Raw genomic sequence first — 18,457 nt, forward strand, 5'->3', positions numbered from 1 at the left:
GATGCTCTGTAATCAGCGTGCTTCAAATCAGTGATGGAGAGAAATGCTTAGTCAGCCAGAAGGAGGTGAAAGACAGACGACAGAGGTCAAAGATGGATGCCTCCTGCAGATTTCCCATCAGCCACTGTGCAAGTCAGACAGCAATGGAGAGAGAGAGAGAGAGAGAGAGAGAGAGAGAGAGACAGAGACAGAGACAGAGACAGAGACAGAGAGAAGAGATAGATTATTTAGATAAACAGTGTCTTAGTCAGGGATTGTGTTCCTGCACAAAACATCATGACCAAGAAGCAAGTTAGGGGAGGAAAGGGTTTATTCAGCTTACACTTCCACATTGCTGTTCATCACCAAAGGAAGTCAGGACAAGAACTCAAGCAGGTCAGGAAGCAGGAGCTGATGCAGAGGCCATGGAGGAATGTTCCTTACTGGCTTGCTTCCCCTAGCTTGCTCAGCTTGCTTTCTTATAGAACCTAGGACTACCAGCCCAGAGATGGCACCACCCACAATGGGCCCTCCCACCCTTGATCACTAATTGAGAAAATGCCTTACAGCTGGATCTCATGAAGGCATTTCCTCAAGGGAGGCTCCTTTCTCTGTGATAACACCAGCTTGTGTCAAGTTGACCCACAAAACCAGCCAGTACACATAGATAGATAGATAGATAGATAGATAGATAGATAGATAGATAGATAGATAGAGTGTAGGTGTGTGTGAATGCCTAAGATCCTATAGTCAATAGAATCCTTGTTTCATGGTGCTGTCATGGTTTTGTATTTTGAATGTGCTGACAGAGATGAATGCTCATGTTTGCGTATCACGTATTTGCTGACATTCACTGAATGTCCATATAAAGCAAGGCCGATCTCACTGTATGCAGATTATACCTCAGCGAAGCTGATTAAATAGAGTTAACTTTTATGGCTAGAGAAATGGCCCAGTAGATAAGAGCACTTTCCGTGTAAGTCCTGTCCGAGCATAAGGACCTGCTGCACTCAAATCCCTGGCACCCATGTAAGAAGCATGCACAGTTATATGTGTCTGCTCAAGGCAGTGGGGAAAGGCAGAGCTCAGAAGCAGGCTGACTGGCCAACCTACCCAAAGCAGTGAACCTCTGAGAGGCCTGGCCTTAAGGGATGGGGTAGAGAGCAGCAGAGGCAGACAACTTCATCCTCTTACCATGTGAATATACATGGTCATGTATAGCCATATACACACCATATATGTGTGTTTAATGAGCTAATGTACATATATTGTCTGACATCATTATAATTGTGCTATCCCAGCTGAAAACAGAGCAATGTCTGAAGACTGAAACAGTAACTATATTCTAGAAGAAACGCTCTTTATCCACATATATAGGAGGACTCAGGTGTCAAAAGCCCCAGAACAGGATATGTGCCCTTCAGCGGTCTCCAACTACCATCTGGTGGACTTTTTTGGAGCTTGTTGTAGAGGCCTCACTGGGATACACTGGGTATTTCTCCAAAGATAAGCTTCCTCTCCTCTCATCCCCGCTGTATGCCTCAGCCTCTCTTCCAGCTTCCAGTTCAGTGAGAGGCCTTGTCTTAAGAGAATAGGACAGGGCGATGGAGGATAGGGGTGCTATGATTGACTGAGGGCAGTTTTTATGTTGGCCAGGATCCACCTAGACCCACATTTTTATTTGAGCATGGATGCTACCCAGAGCTAGAGAGAGGGCCCAGGGGCTAAGTGCACGCTATTTTTGCAGAGGACCAGAGTTTAGTTCCCAGCTTCCATGCTGGAAAGTTTATAGCAAACTCCAGCTACAGAGGATTCAACATCCTCTTTTGACTTCCACAAGTACCTGCTCCTCCCCCCTCTGGATGGATAAAATTGTTCTCTCTCTCTCTCTCTCTCTCTCTCTCTCTCTCTCTCTATCAAACTGGATGGATAAAATGATAGATGATAGGTAATTAATAGATAGACACATATATAGAGATAGATATATAGGTAAATAGATAGATATATAGAAGATAGGTAGATAGATAGATAGATCTTCTACCCAGTAGATGATGACTGACTCCTTATAGGGATACAAGATGGACCTAAGGTACCATGGTCAGGGGAATAGCTATGACCTCTAGGCAGAGGGAGAGACACTCCAGAGTCTGAGAATATCTTCCTGCACCCCACTGGCTGTCATCCAGACCTTAAAAAAAAAAAAGCGCATGACCTCCAAATGACCATGCTGCTGCCAAGAGGATGAGCTGAGGTTTGCAAGAGTAGCCACTGACAAATGAGGACATCAATGGAGGAAGAGCTGGCTGAAGTAGCTTGTGGGTGGTGGGTGGTGGGTGGTGGGTGGTGGGTGGTGGGTGGTGGGTGGTGGGTGGTGGGTGGTGGATGGATTAGGTCTGGTGGGCAAAGCTACCTGCACACCACTGGCTCCATGTCTAGGTAACAGTGCTAAAGTAATTATAATTACATCACCTTAGACTCACAGGAACCGGGAGAGCTGTGCCTCTTGACTCTATCATTGCGTGGGTCCACTGGTGTGTGTGTGTGTGTGTGTGCGCGCGCGCGCACACACACACACACACACACACACACACACACACACGAATGTGGAGGCCAGGGGACAGCCTTGGGTATTGCTCCTCAGGTACCATCCGATGCCCTTTTCTTTGAGGCAGGGTCTCTCATTGGCTTGGGTCTCACCAAGTAGGCTAGACTGGCTGGCCCATGAGCCCAGGGATCTGCCTGTCTCCACTTCTGCACAGAGATTTCGAGTGTGCAGCACCATGCCCAACATTTTGATTTTTCTTTTAAACATGGGTTCTGGGGACCAAACTGAGGTCCCCATGCTTATGTGATAAATCCTTTACTGATTGGCCCACCTTCCTGGATCCTCGAGGCTCCCTCTTTATAAATCTTAACATTCTTCTAAGTTGGCAGGAGGGGAAACGTTTCAGGGCTTAGTTTCAACATCATGAGCAGGACAAGGAGAGCCGGATACTAACCAGGCAGCTGGCACAGCTGGGGCCATCTTAATCTCTGGACCACTTCAACCAACAGATGACCACCATAAGGAACAGCGAGTGTTCTGGTAGGTACGGCTCTAAGCTGTCTTCCTGGGTAGCCTCTATCAGCCCGCAGTCTTCCAGTCCACTCAGTATCCGATGTCATAACGGTCACAGCAGGAGCTTTAATGTCAAATGCTTGTAGGTAGCTAGTGAGGAAAGCCAGCTGGATGGAGATGCAGTGGCTGTAGAACTCAGGCTCACCCACAGGAACATGGGCTCCCCCTGCACCAGCCAGTAGGTGGTCCATATCAACACCCATAGGTGTCTAGCTTTGTTTTCCTAGAGCAGCTGGGAAGCCCCTCCCCAGTCTTCAATCAGCACAAAGGACAAACAAAAGGGAGAAAGGAACCACTGTGGAAAGCCAGCCAGCCTGACTCCGTGGATCCAGCCACGAGGCTGACTGTGGGTGCCCTCGCTGCCCTGGGTGTCCTCACTACCTGTGGGCGCCCCTGGATTCCAGCCTGTCTCCTCTGATTTTGGCACTTGCCCATCGACTGAGTTCCGCATCTCTCTGGCTCCTCTTTGACCGCCATCCACTTTGTGTGCGTCCCCATCTCCCCCTGCTGCGGTTCACGAGCTCCCATCCCTTTCCTGGATTGCCATCACAGTCTTCCAGCCGTCACCCCCCCTCTGCTCCACCACCATCAAAGCGACATTTCCAAAGCATGGACCCTTCTATGTCTCCCCTCTGCTTAAAAGCCTTCCCTGACCCTCTCTATCTTTCTTCTGCTTAAAAGCCTTCCCCGTCCCCCGCCTATCGTGGTGGGAACTCCACTTGCCTGGCATTTTAATTGCTCCCCAGTCTGGGGCCTCCGCACCCTCCTGCTTAGGTTCGGCTCATCTTCCCCAGACCCCGTTGACTCCGGCTGCTGCATTTGCCGAGGTTTCCCCGAATGCACTTACTCTTCTCATTCCCTGTCTTTGCACATGCTGTTTCCTGTCCCCGAGTCTCCATCACCAGCCTGCCTGGCAGCCCCCTGCACAGTCCGGTGCTGTCCAAGTGCTAGCTTTTTGGCTCAACCTTGCCTTTTTTTCTCCTCAGCATGAGTTCATTGTTCACACTGCTAAGGGAACATCCTCATGGACCTTGCACTTGGCAAGACAGCCCTGGATCGCACAGCCCTGTCTGTCTTCCCAGCTGTCTTTGCAAGGACCATCAGTCACTTCTCTTTGTACTGTTAGGACTCTGAGTTTGGTACACAGTAGGCCCTCAATAATTCACCAAATAATCACCGTGACGTATGGATACATAACTGTGGAGGTGTGAACGACTGTCTTCGAGTGTCTTTGTTCATTCATTGCTTCTTCACTGGCTGGCACTGGGAAGGACACATGAGTGCCTCCCCAGGGCTGTACAGTAGGCAGATGGCCATGCTAGGCTTCCTTTTTTAAGAAGTCCAGGCTGCTAGACAGGAACCCTGAGCCCATCGCTACTCTGGAAGTCTTTCAGACACCCGTCTCCCGGACACCTTCACTATCAGCGTCGTACAGTCTGAGTGGAGCGATGGCTCACTTCACGTGGAAACAGAGAATGAAAAGCCTCCAGACTGTGGGCTCATTGCTTCTGATGGGTGCTCACCATTTCAAGTTGGGGGTGTTGGTTTGACTTGTGGGTGGGGACCCAGAGTATCTCATGCAGGTATGGACCTGATCACCTGGATGGCCCAGCTGTTGATAAAAGGGATGGGAGCTCACCCCTTAGACAGGAGGACCCTACACCACTGGACCTCAGTGGAATCTGTCACAGAAATGGACCCAGCAGCTTTATTCAGGGTGACCTGTTACTGGGAAGGGGAGATAGAACCGTTATTTATTTAAATCAGGGCCAATTATTTTTGGTGAAGTGCAGTGAGTGGCAGATTCTGGGAAAGTTTTTTCGCACTGTAAACACGTTGGCTAGAAGTCATTAATATGACAATCACACATCCCTAATAAAGTACATCGCACGGAGAGCTGGCACCACCGAAATGCCCAGAGGACGCTCAGTATGAGCCTTAAAACCAAGAGTATTGGAAACAAGATATTTTTACTTCACATTTGGGAGTAATATAATTGCATTTTGTGGCTCCAGCAGATGCTGGGGCCAGCTGCTAGGAGAGCAGTGCCTTCTCCCCTCAGCGTCCGTCCTCACAGATAAAACCCTTGTACAGCGCTCTCATAAAAACCAAACTTCTAAAATTACCCCTTGGTTGAAAACCCATTTTTCTATGTAAAAGGTAGCTGAGACTGTATAGACCACAGAGATATTTTTATTACTGAGGCTCAGGAGAATATAGTACAAGCATATACCAACATATATGCATATACATGTATACTTACAGAGACAATTATAAACACAAGCCCAAACACATCCACAAATACACATACCCAAACACACGCATGAACATATATGCCACCCAACATACATAATGTGTATGTGCCCAAACACATATAAACACACACACACACACCTCAAACATTCACATTCACATGCATACCCAGGTATACATATACCCCAGAGCATGCATGCACTTGCATGTACACACACACACACACACACACAAATGAGCATACATATATATATATTCAAATATACACACATTATACTCACTCAAACATATTATGTACTGAAACATATATACACATGCATACTTAAACACGTGTATATATACAAATATGCACATTTACAAACATGTTTATGTGTATAGTGGCACGTGTTTAATTTATTACAGAAAGCACCATGGCCTCTCCACAGACCTTTTCTTTCCCTGATATTGAGCATGTGTCTGGAAGATGGGACTAAAAGGATTGTCCGGTGCCAGGGCAGAAGTTGTCTTTTTTCTGAGAACTGTCTTTGGGAGGGTGCCCCCTGGAGAGAGACCCAGCACCAATAAGCCCAGTGCATTCAGCTTCTCTGGGACACCTAGAGTCCACTCCAGGTAGGCCTCTCACATCCCACACGGGGGACATGGCTCCTTCACCCTGAGGGAAACTGAGGTGACAGTGGCTGCAGGGAAGTGTCTGCTGGTGGTGGCCCCTCTCCCCCACCCAGACTCCACCTGACTGCCAGAAGGTTCAGTCTGTCACAGGCTCCCACGGTGTCTATTTAGGGCCACCATCCCACATACCAGCCTTGTTTGGCCCCCGAGCCTGGCTGAGGTGGGCTGGGAATGGAAACACACGCCAGCTTTAGAAAAACAGTATAGAGAACAGGAGACAGCTCTACTGCTCTCTAAAATTAGGGAAATGCTATTTTGAATACACTCGGCTTAAAATATAAAACCTATTATTAAAGTTCTCAAATATTTTTTTAACCTTAAAAAATGTAGCTCCTTGAAATTTCAAGATGACACATGGTGGCATACAGCGCTGTTACTCACTGTTGGAGAAAGGAGCTCGCGTCCTGAGGGCGGGGCTCGAATCCTGAGGGCGGGGCTCGCATCCTGAAGGCGGGGCTCGCATCCTGAAGGCGGGGCTCCCGTCCTGAGGGCAAAGCTGGGAGCTGTTTGGGAGCTGTTCAGGTGGGCATTTCTATAGAGTACCCTGCATGGGCATAGTGTCCCATAGCAACAGCCCACACAGCCCATCCTTGCCCCTTCCCCCTGCACCAAGGGAGGCTCCAGTGTGTTTTTATTGTGTGTAAAAAGAATCCTGCATAACCTCATGCAGTGTTCTACCTACTCAGCAGTCACCTTTGCATCCAAGAACTACAGGACTCTATGGCTGTGTAGGGACCCAGACTCTCCACACAGAGCTGTACAACAGAAAGTGCTAAGTGCCAGGAGTCCTAGAGTACCACAGTCATTGCAGAGCAGGTCCCAGCAGCTGCAGTTCACTGTGGAATGGAGGACAGACAGCCTGACGATTCTCCAGGGAGACTAGGCCATCATCACCACCATCACCATCATCATCATCATCATCATCATCATCATCATCATCATGACCTGAGGGCAATGTGAGCAAAGATGGTGAGTTGGATGCAAGGTAGGACAAAACTGTAGGTGCCAAGCTAGGCAGCATTACCCCTTACCCACAGGCTCTAGTGCCCTCGCCCCCAGTGGCTCACTGCCACCATGAAGTCCTTTCAATGCCTGGGGGGGCATCACTGACCTCCAATGATGGGTAGTAGGGGACTCACTAGACTGCCCCATTCTGTACCCTCACCCTTCACAACAGTGACTCTGGGGCAATCCCCTCTGCCTTTCTGTCGGCAGGGACCCTTGCTGGTGTAAAGCAGAGTCCACAAAACTGAATTCTATCTCCCGTGGGCTGCTGTCCCTGCCCGGGCCACACACACGCTGTATTTTGGCAGCAGTTTTTCTATTTGAACATCCAAAGGACAAACTGAACATTTAAAATCTGCAAGCTGGACAGTCTTTGCTTTGGAGCCTGCCGTGAATCCCTTTACCCTGACAGTGGGCCATCCTTCCTACTGTCGACGCAGAATCTGGGATGACTGAGGTTGTGAGAGTAACAGGAAGCTAGCCGGTGGATGTGCCAAGATGGCCCTTTCAGTCTGGGTCTGCTGTGTAGGCAGGGCAGGCTAGCATCTCCATCACCTGGTCACATCCAGCTGGATGCATGTGCTCTCCCCTTACTCTTTAAAAAGTAATTAGGATACAATGTATCTAAATACACTCTAGGGCAGTGGTTCTCAACCTTCCTAATGCTGTAACCCTTTGTTTAATACAATTCCCCATGGTATGGTGACCCCCCAGCCATAAAAGTATTTGCATTGCTACTTCATAACTGTAATTTTATAACTGTTATAAATCATAATGTAAGTATGTTTTCTGATGGTCTTCAGTGACCCATCTGAGAACCACTGCTCTGTAGCATTAGTGACACTTAGTGTCTTCCCAGCAGCGGGTAGCCAGCACTCCTGCTAGTTCCTAACAGCTATACCACCCCCCCAAAAGGAGACCCCACCTCTTCTCACCAGTCACCCCTCACCCCCTCATCCTTCATCACAAATTTAGGTTCTCTGCCAGTTGGTTGGGGTGTTCTGTGTATGTCGCCAGCGGCATTCTTAACACATGACCTGTTGTAAGCTTCATTCAGCTAGCATCGTGCCTTCATTATGCTATGTCTGTGTTGTAGCCTCTGGAATGGGACTTTGCCACCACCCCCCACCACCCCCGCACTGTTCATGTTTCCTTTGTAAACTGTCCATCCATCTACAGACCGGGTGGCCTCTGCCTCTTTCTAAGCTCTTGCCAATAATGCTGCAGTGAATGTTTATATCTGTATTTTACACTTTTAAAAAGAGTTTAGAGATGTGTCTTTCTGTGTGTTTGTGCCGGTATGTACACATGAGTGCAGGTGTCTATGGAGGCCTGAAGAGGGCGTCAGAGTCCCTGTAGCTGGAGTTAGAGGCAGTCCTGAGCTCTCTGACATGGGTGCTGGGAACCAGACTCAGTTTCTCTGCCAGAGCAGCTCCCAGTCATTTGAGTATCCCTTCATTCCCATGAGAGTGTTTGGTCCCATGGCATGTGTGTCTCAATCTGCCCAGCAAGTTCCTAAGGTTTAAAAGGGCAACATCCACCCACTGTTTGCCCATCTGGTGAGGAGGGGACAAACTCTGGTAAGGGCAGGGGGCTAGTTAGACTGTGCATCGTGAAGATGGTATTAGACAGGTGACCCAGACACCTCCAGCGCATCTAGAGACCAGCAATGGCATGTGAGAGTGCCTGGTGTCGAGTCCAGTCCCCTTGACCATGCAGAGGCTGGGCCTGAGTGCAAGGACTTAGTTTTCTTGCTTAGAAATGAGATGGGTACCCTTCCAAGCTGTGTGGGAGGTGCCGCAGGTTGTGAGAAACACCACACGTACATACATAGGCACACACACACAGACACACACACATCCCTTGGTGGAAGAAGAGGGAGTAGCCAGCGGCCAAAGGAAGCTCATTGCAGAATGTGATTTCTTGGTCCCTTGCTTGCCTACACACTGGCTTAGTAGACCAGTGCAGACCCTTTGGCTCAGCAGGTGCACACACCATGGCTCTGCAGTAACAGGGCTCTGTAACTGCTATGTGTCTTTCCCTCCTCCTTGGCTGTGAGTTCAAGTGCGATGTAGCCTTTACTTATTCCTGGGCCGACACACAGTGGGTCGTATGTTTAGTGCAGCGAGGGTCCAGAGAGGTTTTCCTCTTTGGGCAACAACAGCGATGAGAAACCCTGCCAGGCTGTGGTAGATATGGGTGTAAGAATGTTTGTGAAGGTCTGTGGGTCTGCAGGTCCGTGTGTCTGTGTGTCTGTGTGTGGGTCTGTGGGTCTGTGGGTCTGTGGGTCTGTGGGTCTGTGGGGGTCTGTGGGTCTGGAGGTCTGTTTGTGGGTATGTCTATGGGTTTGTGTGTCTGTGAGTCCACAGGTCCATGGGTCTGTGTGTCTTTGGGTCTGTGGAGTAGAGTGAGAGATGGAAGGGTGTTGGCAGGTACTGCACCCCATCTTTAGAGTCACTGGGGTATGATCCTTGGATAGGGCAGGGATCTGGGGTGTCTTAGCTGGGGTTTCTATTGCTGTGATAAAACATCACGGCTATAAGCAACTTGAGAAAGAAATGTTTTAATTTTGCTTACCGTTCCGTATCAAAGTCCATCACCTGGGGACATCACAGTAGAAACCTGGAGGCAGGAACTGAAGCGGAGGCCACAAAGGAATGCCGCTGACTGACTCCCTCCCTCCCTGCGGCTTGTGCAGTCTGCTCTCTTATAGTGCCCAGGACCACCAGCCCAGGACTAGCACTGCACAGTCAGCTGGACCCTCTCACATTGATCAAGAAAATGTACCATAGTCTTGCTCCTTGGTCAACCTAGTAGGGACATTTTCTTACTTGGGGCTCCCTCTTCCCGAATGACTCTAGCTTGTGTCAAGTTGACATAAAACTAGCCAGCACATGGGGCACCTAGACCACATGGCAGCTTCCTCTAGAAAGTAAGTCTGCTAAAATTATGGCAGAGAGCTGGTACCTAACACATGGCTGACCATGTGTGTGATGGTCATGGCCTGCCCTCAGCATCTTATGAAACCGAATGGGATACAATGCTTGCTTGAGAAGGTTGACACCAGTATCTCTGAAGTGTCGTCACCCGAGCATTATCATTCACTGAAAGTGTGAATGTGGGAGAGTTGGTTGTTGGGGTAGAGGATAGAGAGAGATCTCTGCAAGCCTAGCAGTGACCTGGACTATTTTGTCACCTGCTATAGCCTAAGGGACCCCTAGACACATAGCCCACAACATGTAAGCTTTTAGCCATTGACACACTGTGGCTGTCTGTGATTTAAGGGCTGCCATTTTTATAACTGCCCCTGAAGGTGATATTTTCCTCTGTGCAGAGGCCTTTGAGGTCTGGGTGTGTTAAGCCATGTGCTTAACAGGAGGCAGCTGATCTTTGGCAGACTGGAGGCCAGGTCTATTTGCTTACAGCAGGTAGGCACTTTGCAGTGATACTGAGCTGCCTTTCTGTGGCAACTCAATTAATGAAGTAACTTTGAAGCCTTACTCCAGAGCCAGTTCTATAGCTTTTCAGGTCTCAAGTCAACTCTCTCCAGTCATAGACACACACACACACACATACACACACACACACACACACACACACACACACACACACACACACACCACATGTACCATTACACACAAAGACATGTATACATTTTACTTATGAATGCATATTTAATTAGTGTTCACCCTTCTCCCCCCATCCACCCACATACTAGTCCACCCACCCACACAACCATCCACCCATCTACTCACACACCTGCCTGTCCATCTATACATCCATCTCCCTGCCTGAACATCTATGCATCCATCTCCCTGCCCCTGCATCTATGTATCCATCTCCCTGCCCACTCATATACTCTTCTATCCGCCTATGCATCTGGCCACCCAACTACCCATCTAGTCATCTACCTTCCAGTCCATCTACCCACCTAGCTATTTACCTACGCATGTACACACTCATCCTGCATCTAATAGACATTTTCAGGTTTACCCCTGTGCCCCAGGACACTATTAAGTCCTGTGAATGTATCAGCGATGACACAGCCCTTATTCTTGCATGGTCCTATGGGGATGCTACTGGAGTAAACAAGCAATTAGGACATGGGGTGATGAATCCTGCACACCGAGGAAGGTGCCGTGGGAGAGTGGAGGATGGATAACCAGAGAAACAGGGCTGGCCTGGGCATAGGGTTATTGACCTATGCTGAGAGCCCAGGGAAGGATTTTTCCCAAGGAGAGGAGACAAATGTCAAAAGGCACAGGGACTCATTCTTTCTTTAGCTAAAAATCAATGGTAGGAACTTGGTCATTACTGGCTGCTTCCTGAGCTCTTTCTGTAGGGTACAGTCTTCCAGGCTGTACTGGTTTGGACTCTTGTTTCCAATATGTGTGGCAATGGACACTTACTCTTGTGGAGGTTTGAATATGCTTGGCCCAGGGGGTGGCACTATTAGGGGTTGTGGCCTTGTTGCAGTAGGTGTGGCTTTGTTGGAGGAAGTGTGCCACTTTGAGGGTAGGCTTGGAGACCCTCCTCTTACCTGCCTAGGAGACTCTCCTGGCTGCCTTTGGATCAAGATATAGAACTCTCAGCTCTTCCTGCACCATGTCTGCCTACACACTGCCATGCTTCCTGCCATGATGCTAATGGACTGACCCTCTGAACCTGCAAGCCAGCCCTAATTAAGTGTTGTCCTTATGAGAGTTGCCTTGGTCATGGTGTCTCTTCACAGCAGTAAAACCGTAGGATAACTATGATCACAGAAGGTCTTGGTCTTCACTGGACTGGTGGTCTTCACAGCATGACAAGTCATATTTCTTACCTGTCACTGACCCATGTCTCTTCCTTCTCCTCCAAGTGGATGTGGACCAATGCTGGTCACAGGGGTCAGATCCATTATGCGTAAGCTCAAGGTGCTCCCGGCCTCTGAGCAGGCAGCCTGCTCTACTCTGAGAAGCTCAGAGCAGCTTCAGCTGCAGCAGGAGCTGAAAGGGAGCCCACCCCTATGCTCTGCATTTCCTTGACAGTCCACAGCAGCAATCTCTGTGTCATATTGCCACTAAGATCAAGGGAAATGTGTACCAACCCAACCTTAATTAACTTACAATCCCAGCCAATTTCATGTTAGCAGATCTGTTTGGATCTGGAAGTAATGGGCCATGTCATGCCTAAGAGACGGGGCAATGACTTACGCTGGCGACTCTCTCTCTCTCTCTCTGGCTTCTTGTAGAAATTATTAATAAATCAGCATTTCTATCTGTGATGATGTTGTTGTCTTTATAAATATTTAATTTACCTTCAGGTGCCCACATTTTCTCAGTCTTTGCCTGAAACTCGGCTGACTTGGCTCTTCTCTGAGACTCTGCTCAATAGATCAAGATAACAGTGGGAAAGGCTCTCTCTCTCTCTCTCTCTCTCTCTCTCTCTCTGTCTCTGTCTCTCTCCTTCTCTCTCCTTCTCCTTCTCCCTCTCCCTCCCTGTCTGTCTCTGTCTGTCTCTGTCTCTCAGTCTCTCTGTCTCTCTGTGATTTGGCTCCAGGGTGGGGGTTGGTAGTCAAGCTGAGAGGATGCACCTCTTTGGTGAGGAAGCTGAGAGACGTCCTGTTTCAGAGACGCAGAGACGCAGAGTGTACGCCGAGCCCTGTTGCTGGCATGTGCTTCCCTCCCTCCGATGAATGGCATTTGGGACCTCAAAGGGTTTCTGATGTTTTCTTTCCACAGAGAAATATTTTTGTCCTTGCTGCTGACTCCTCTTTTGAAACCCAGGCTCTGATGGTGATTGTGTGGCTGGTTAAGTGGAAGGGGATCAGAGAATCAAAGAGAAGCTGAGTCCGGGTCAACGTTTTTCTAGAAAAGTCCGCGTTCCAGCCTGGCCAAGATGCACAGCAGCTGGGGGAAAAAAATAACAACTTTTTTCCTTTCTGCTTCTCAGGGTCCAACATGAGCTAATTGTTATCATTATCTTTTTATTTTTTTCTGTTTCAGGAAATTGCGGCTTATTTAATAACATTTGAGAAACACGAAGAATGGCTAACCACATCCCCTAAGACAAGGTAATGTCCCAGCCATCACAGTTTTCCAACTCTATATGGTGAGAATAGATGATTGATTTTTGTGGATTACCGGATCCAGCCACTCAATGCAGGGTAACGAGTTGACAGGGCCATGTTGTGCTCAATGGCCTGTGAAGGGGAGCACTCATTAATTGGTCCAAGACGCGGGTAGTGAACGCAATGAGGAGACTGAGACGCCGGGCAACAGCTGTCGGGGCTTTTCACAGGATGGCTCTGGGCTCCATCCTTCAGCCAGGCATTCAGAAACTTATCAGACAGGTGCAGGGCAGAGGGCAATTTATTTTTGGGAAAGTGCCCACCTGCCATCAGTAGCAGACACTTTTTGAAAAGGAAAACTAACGTAACTGCTGCCTGGACCTCGGTGTGTTTTATACATCAATAAAGTTAGGTTATCCCTGATTGCTGGGAGGGAGAGCTCCCAGATCAGAAGCAATGGCTAAATATTACGCGGTAAATGTCCTTGAACTCACTAACTGCCACAAACACTTAACTTCTCTTGCCACCCGGGACTGGACGGAATTGTTGAAAATGTAGCTGACCCGTGTCCTGTGCACGAAAATGATGTGATTATAGGCGAGAGATGGTGAGCCAGGGATTTGGGGCTCATTTTAAAGACAGCTTCTTATTTCCTGCGCAACTCTTTTACGTTTTTATTATTTGATATGTTTCGTGCTAAACCGTCGGAGATTTGCAGCCATTCTCTTCCAATTGCCAGGACGTTTCTATTAGCAGTGACAGGGCCAGGTGCTCACGATATCTGGAAGGTGGCCTGCAGCTCTCTGACTGCAGAGCTGAGTCTAAGTGGTGGAATTCTCAGTCTGTGATATGTGGACAAGGACAAAATCTTCAGCATTGTCAGCTGGAACTAGGATTAGGATGAGATGTGTTCTGTGCCCCACTGGTCCTGTGTGTGGTCCGTCTATCCGTCCCGAGCTATGGATGAACAGGTTCTGGCTTTTAGACCGTTCCCTCCTTCAATGGCTGTAGTCATTTATTTTCTTGTTGCTTGGACAAAACACCTCATGGAAAACCAACTCAAAAAAGTGAAGACTTATTTTGGCTCAAGGTCTGAGGTTAAGCAGTTCATCTGGGCAGGGAAGGCATGGTGGCAGGAGGTCACGTGAAGCCACTGGGCCACAATGAGTCTGTAGTCAGGATGCAGAGAGAGATGAACACTGACACTCAGCTCACTTCTTATTCAAGTCCAGGATTCCAGCCCTTGGGATGGTACCACCTTCAGTTAAGGTGTGTCTTCTCTCCTCGATAAACTTATCATAGGAGCTGCTAACAAGCATGCATGTGGTTTTTCTCTTAGGCCATTCTAGACTCTATCAAGTTACTAATATTGGCCACCATGCTTCTTGAATCCAAGTTGGGAAAAAAAAAAAAACTATTTACAAGGCCAGGTGAAGTTCTCCAGAACATGGTGGGTTTTAAGCACGCACGCACGCACGCACACATACAGACTCATACGCATACGCTCTCGTGCTGTGAGCACAGTGCTTTAGAACGTAGCAAGGCAGGAGCTCTCTCTCATGTTTAAGACCAGGAAATTGGGGATCGATTGAGAGGAGGACTTCTCTTCTGGCCACTCTGAACTCAGTGACCTTTTGAAGTATAGTGGACCAAGACACTTCTTGACCTGAGGAAGAGGGATAGGTGCACGGGAGATGGAAGGGGGGGGGGGTTCCAAGGATCTGTGGGATTGTGACTATTGTGTGAAAATCTTAAACTCCTTAAAAAGTACCCCGTTGCTCCTTCTGTCTTTCCTTCCTTCCTTCATTCCCTTCCCTGCCTCCCCTCCCCTCTCTTCCTCAGATACTCAACTGTTAGGATTACAGGTGTGCACTGCCATGCCCAGCCTCCTCCCCCCACCACACCCCTTTCTCTTCTTTATTAGAAGTAGAGCTCCTATCCTGTGTTCCCTGGGTCCTCAAGAGCATCACAGGGGACATAGCATCTGTCACCTGCCTTGCAGGTGTGACTGTCCATGTCCTTCACAGGCCATCGCTGCTCTTGCCTGTGAGTCACGGCCTCCAGTCTGCTGGAGGCCTGGACCTCGGGGACTTGAGTCATCGAGTGGATTTTCTTCAGGCTCTGGGGCTCTGAACTTCTTTCCTCCAGGCAGAGTGAACACACGGACTCCTGTTACATTCTCATGCACGCTCTGTCTTTACGCTTGAAAGCTTCTGGTCCCCGGAGAAGGACAAGTTGCCCCGGTTGTTCAAGGACCTTCCTAAATTAGTTGTTGAGTTTGGATCCCCCTCCTCCACCATTTCCAGTATTGAAATTAATTGGTGTGGTTAACTGCTGAGTCCCCACAAGCCAGCCTCCTGGTATTAGGGAATTAATGGTACCAGTACTGTGCTGCATGGGAAGGCAATACAAGTTCTCTTTGCAGCTACTGTTAATTTCATCTTAGAAAATTAATAAGAATGAATTGCACCGTTGACATTTATAGAGTTTGCTAATAAAATGATACATTGTTTGTGTGGAAGAATCCTTATTAAATTAATTGTTGTAATCAGTCCACATATAGATGTTGGTATAGGAACTGCAGAGGGACCCATGTCTGCCTCTGAGGTTTGCTGGGGGCATTAGGGACAAATACCGCCTTTGCTCAGATCAGATCTCAACCCAATTATAGAGAAGGCCCCAGAAGCCCCTTACACCTGTTAATAATGAGGTGTGTTTCGAGGATGCTCCCAGAGATGAGGGTGTCAGGGTGGCAGTGCAGACACCACAGGACTCAGGGAGGAATGCTCAAATGGCCCCTATTGTGTTATAAGGAGCTGAGATCTTAAGCCTGAAAACTTAACCCTGGGGCCATCTTTATTTGGCCTCGGCTGTGTGTTTAGTGGGATCATGATATCGTTTGGAGACTGCAGGGGCCTCCGCCCTCCCGACCCTGCCAGGTGGATTCATGACCTTGAGTAGAATCCTCCCTCTGTCTAGAGCGTTATCCTCCATCCTCCTCTAGGCTTTAGATTGTGTACTTCCTTCCTCTATGTGGTCTCTTTCAAATACCACCCATACCCTTCCAGAGAGGTCCCTTGCCTCTTCCTGGTGCTCGGTGCCATTTCACAGTTTTTTTTTTTTTACCCATGTGTGAATGGAGGTTTTCTCAGTTGCCTTTGTTCTTGGGTAACCCAGATGCCTGGCACATCCCCTCCAAGTGCAAGTGAGATGAACAGCGTGGGTAAGAGGTGAAGCTCTGGGCGCTGCGAAGCAGGAGCCCTGGACTTGATCCATCTCACTCTTTCTGCACATATCTAGCTTCAGGACTGGCCAGCACGCCAGCTCTGCACTCTTCAGCATTCGCTGAGGGTTCTGAGCTGTGTTTTAAAATTCATACCATGGCTGAGGAGATGACTCCGAGGTTGAGAGTGCTTTCCATTCTTCCACAGGATGCAAGTTTGGTTTTCAGCACCCACATTGTTTGGTTAACTCAACCACCTGTAATTATAGTTCCAGAGGATCTGACGTCCTGTGAGCTCCCTCCCCCCCTCATACATACACACACACACACACACACACACACACACACACGAGTCTTAAAACCCGTACCACAGCTCTACCAGGCAGGGAAAGGGCTGCAAGACTACAGGACTTCCCAGGCTTAATGGCATTAGAACTGGAATTTGAACCTAGGAATATAGCTCTTCATCTTCTCCTGACATAGTTCATGGTGGCAGGGAGTAATAAAGGGGAAAATTGTTCTACTGTTACTCAGTAGCTGCTGGGAGATGCAGGTGCCGGTTAGGGCCTCCTCTGTGGGCCAGTGTGGCTGGACTGTGCCAGCCAGGTGGGCCTCCCGAGTGTTTCTTGGGCTGGATTCCCCATTTCCCACTCCGAGGTGCAGGTATGGTTTAGAAACCCTGGTAATTTATTTCTTGTTCCCTGGGAAGCCTACAGCCTTCCCTGTGAGCCAGGATGGGCGAGGCTTGAGATCGAAGTGAGAGCCATCTCTTCCCAGGAATCCTATTTATGCTGGCGAGAGAGCTGGAAAACTCCATTCGTTATCTAATTAATTAATTGGATTGATATAGATAGCACCTTCACACCGGCACAGAGGGGCCTAGTAATAGAATTTTCCTATAATGAACACTAAATGCTTTTGGTCAGTACGCAGTATAACTCTGAACAGGAAGACGGAAGACAGGGAGATGGGAGAGTCAGGAGAATGTGGGGGCTTGGGGGGCTCCTCTTATCCTTTCAGGTTCTCTTGACCTCCGATTGGCTCTTCCTCACCCGTAGTGATGGGCGGACATTTTGTCTCAGATCAGCCTCCTCCTCTGAAGAGTGCCGACAGGAAGGGAGCCTCTCTCCAGGGTCACTGGATGTGACCACTGGATTACCTCAGCTTTCCTCCGCCTCTCTCCCCGAGTCATACCTGGTTTGCATCATCTGATGTCTCAGGTTCTTCCAAGACCTGCTTGATTTTCAAAGATCCAACTTAGTCCTGCCCGACCTTCCTCTTCCCTGTGGCTCCGCTTTGGTCCAGACTCAGACTGGTCACCCCGTGGGTCTCTGTCATGAGCTTATGTTCCCCTCTGCTTTCTGAAGACTCCGAGCTCCCCTCTCTTACCACGTGCAGGGTGCTGAGATCTTTCCGGCGTGCTCCTGTTCAGGGCTGTACGCCTTTGCAACCAACTTTCCTATCAGCCTTGTCTTAGATCCTGCTTGAGAGTCTTAGAGACTTCCCAGGAGACAGGGTTCTGACTCTCCAGGGTTGTCTCCCAGTTGCAACATGCCCTACTCCGTTTATACCCCGACTGCCCACCTCCAAACACCCACTGTAGTTAGAGTAGGCTACACCATCCCCATCATCTTCCTCACCCCCATCTTTGCCTTTACTCTGCCTCAGGCACCACCTTGTTTTCTCACATCCAAACGAGGCTGTCTCTTGTCAGATATCTTCCCTGGGCCTAGCAAGTGACCCACCACCTTCTTGCTAGCTTCCTAAGGCTCCCTTAGCTTATGTCAGTGGGTCTTATGACAGTCTGTCCAGAGTTGTAAGTCTGCCTCCCAATGAATGGGAAGGCAAGTTCCCAAGGACAAGGCCAGGCTGCCTCTTCGGTTTCCTAAGAGCTTGGTACTGAAGCATCACTTTAACAGGAGTGCGTGCAGCGTGTAGAGCTGTTACAGTGCAGGGGTGTGGCTTGGAGGAGGAGCCCTGGACATCAGGGCCCAGGGGTGGGGTTAGCCTGTGAGCAGAGGGGTTGGGGGCCTGACAGGTCCTGTGAAGTTGGTGTGACCTTGCTCAAGTCCAGTGTAAATGACAAAGGAGATGACCCACCGGCCCCTTTGAGCAACAGATCTTTAGGTTGGATAGTGACGACTCATTCCTAGTGAAAGCA

The 18,457-nt window shown here is 48.9% G+C and overlaps 1 protein-coding gene across 9 annotated transcripts in view; it reads left to right on the forward strand.

Moving 5' to 3' along the window:
* Nucleotides 1-18,457, forward strand: part of Camta1 (calmodulin binding transcription activator 1) — an 814,691-nt gene that overhangs the window by 266,687 nt on the left and 529,547 nt on the right. For all 9 annotated transcript variants that reach the window (XM_085838559.1, XM_085838558.1, XM_029476775.2 and 6 more), the window contains exon 4: nucleotides 13,009-13,076. In XM_085838559.1, coding sequence (XP_085694685.1) covers nucleotides 13,009-13,076 — 68 coding nt within the window. The remainder of the gene's footprint in view (nucleotides 1-13,008; nucleotides 13,077-18,457) is intronic.

The sequence above is a fragment of the Mus caroli genome, unplaced genomic scaffold (genome assembly GCF_978045245.1).
Source record: "Mus caroli unplaced genomic scaffold, Mus_caroli_1 scaffold_6, whole genome shotgun sequence".
Classification (NCBI taxonomy): domain Eukaryota; kingdom Metazoa; phylum Chordata; class Mammalia; order Rodentia; family Muridae; genus Mus; species Mus caroli.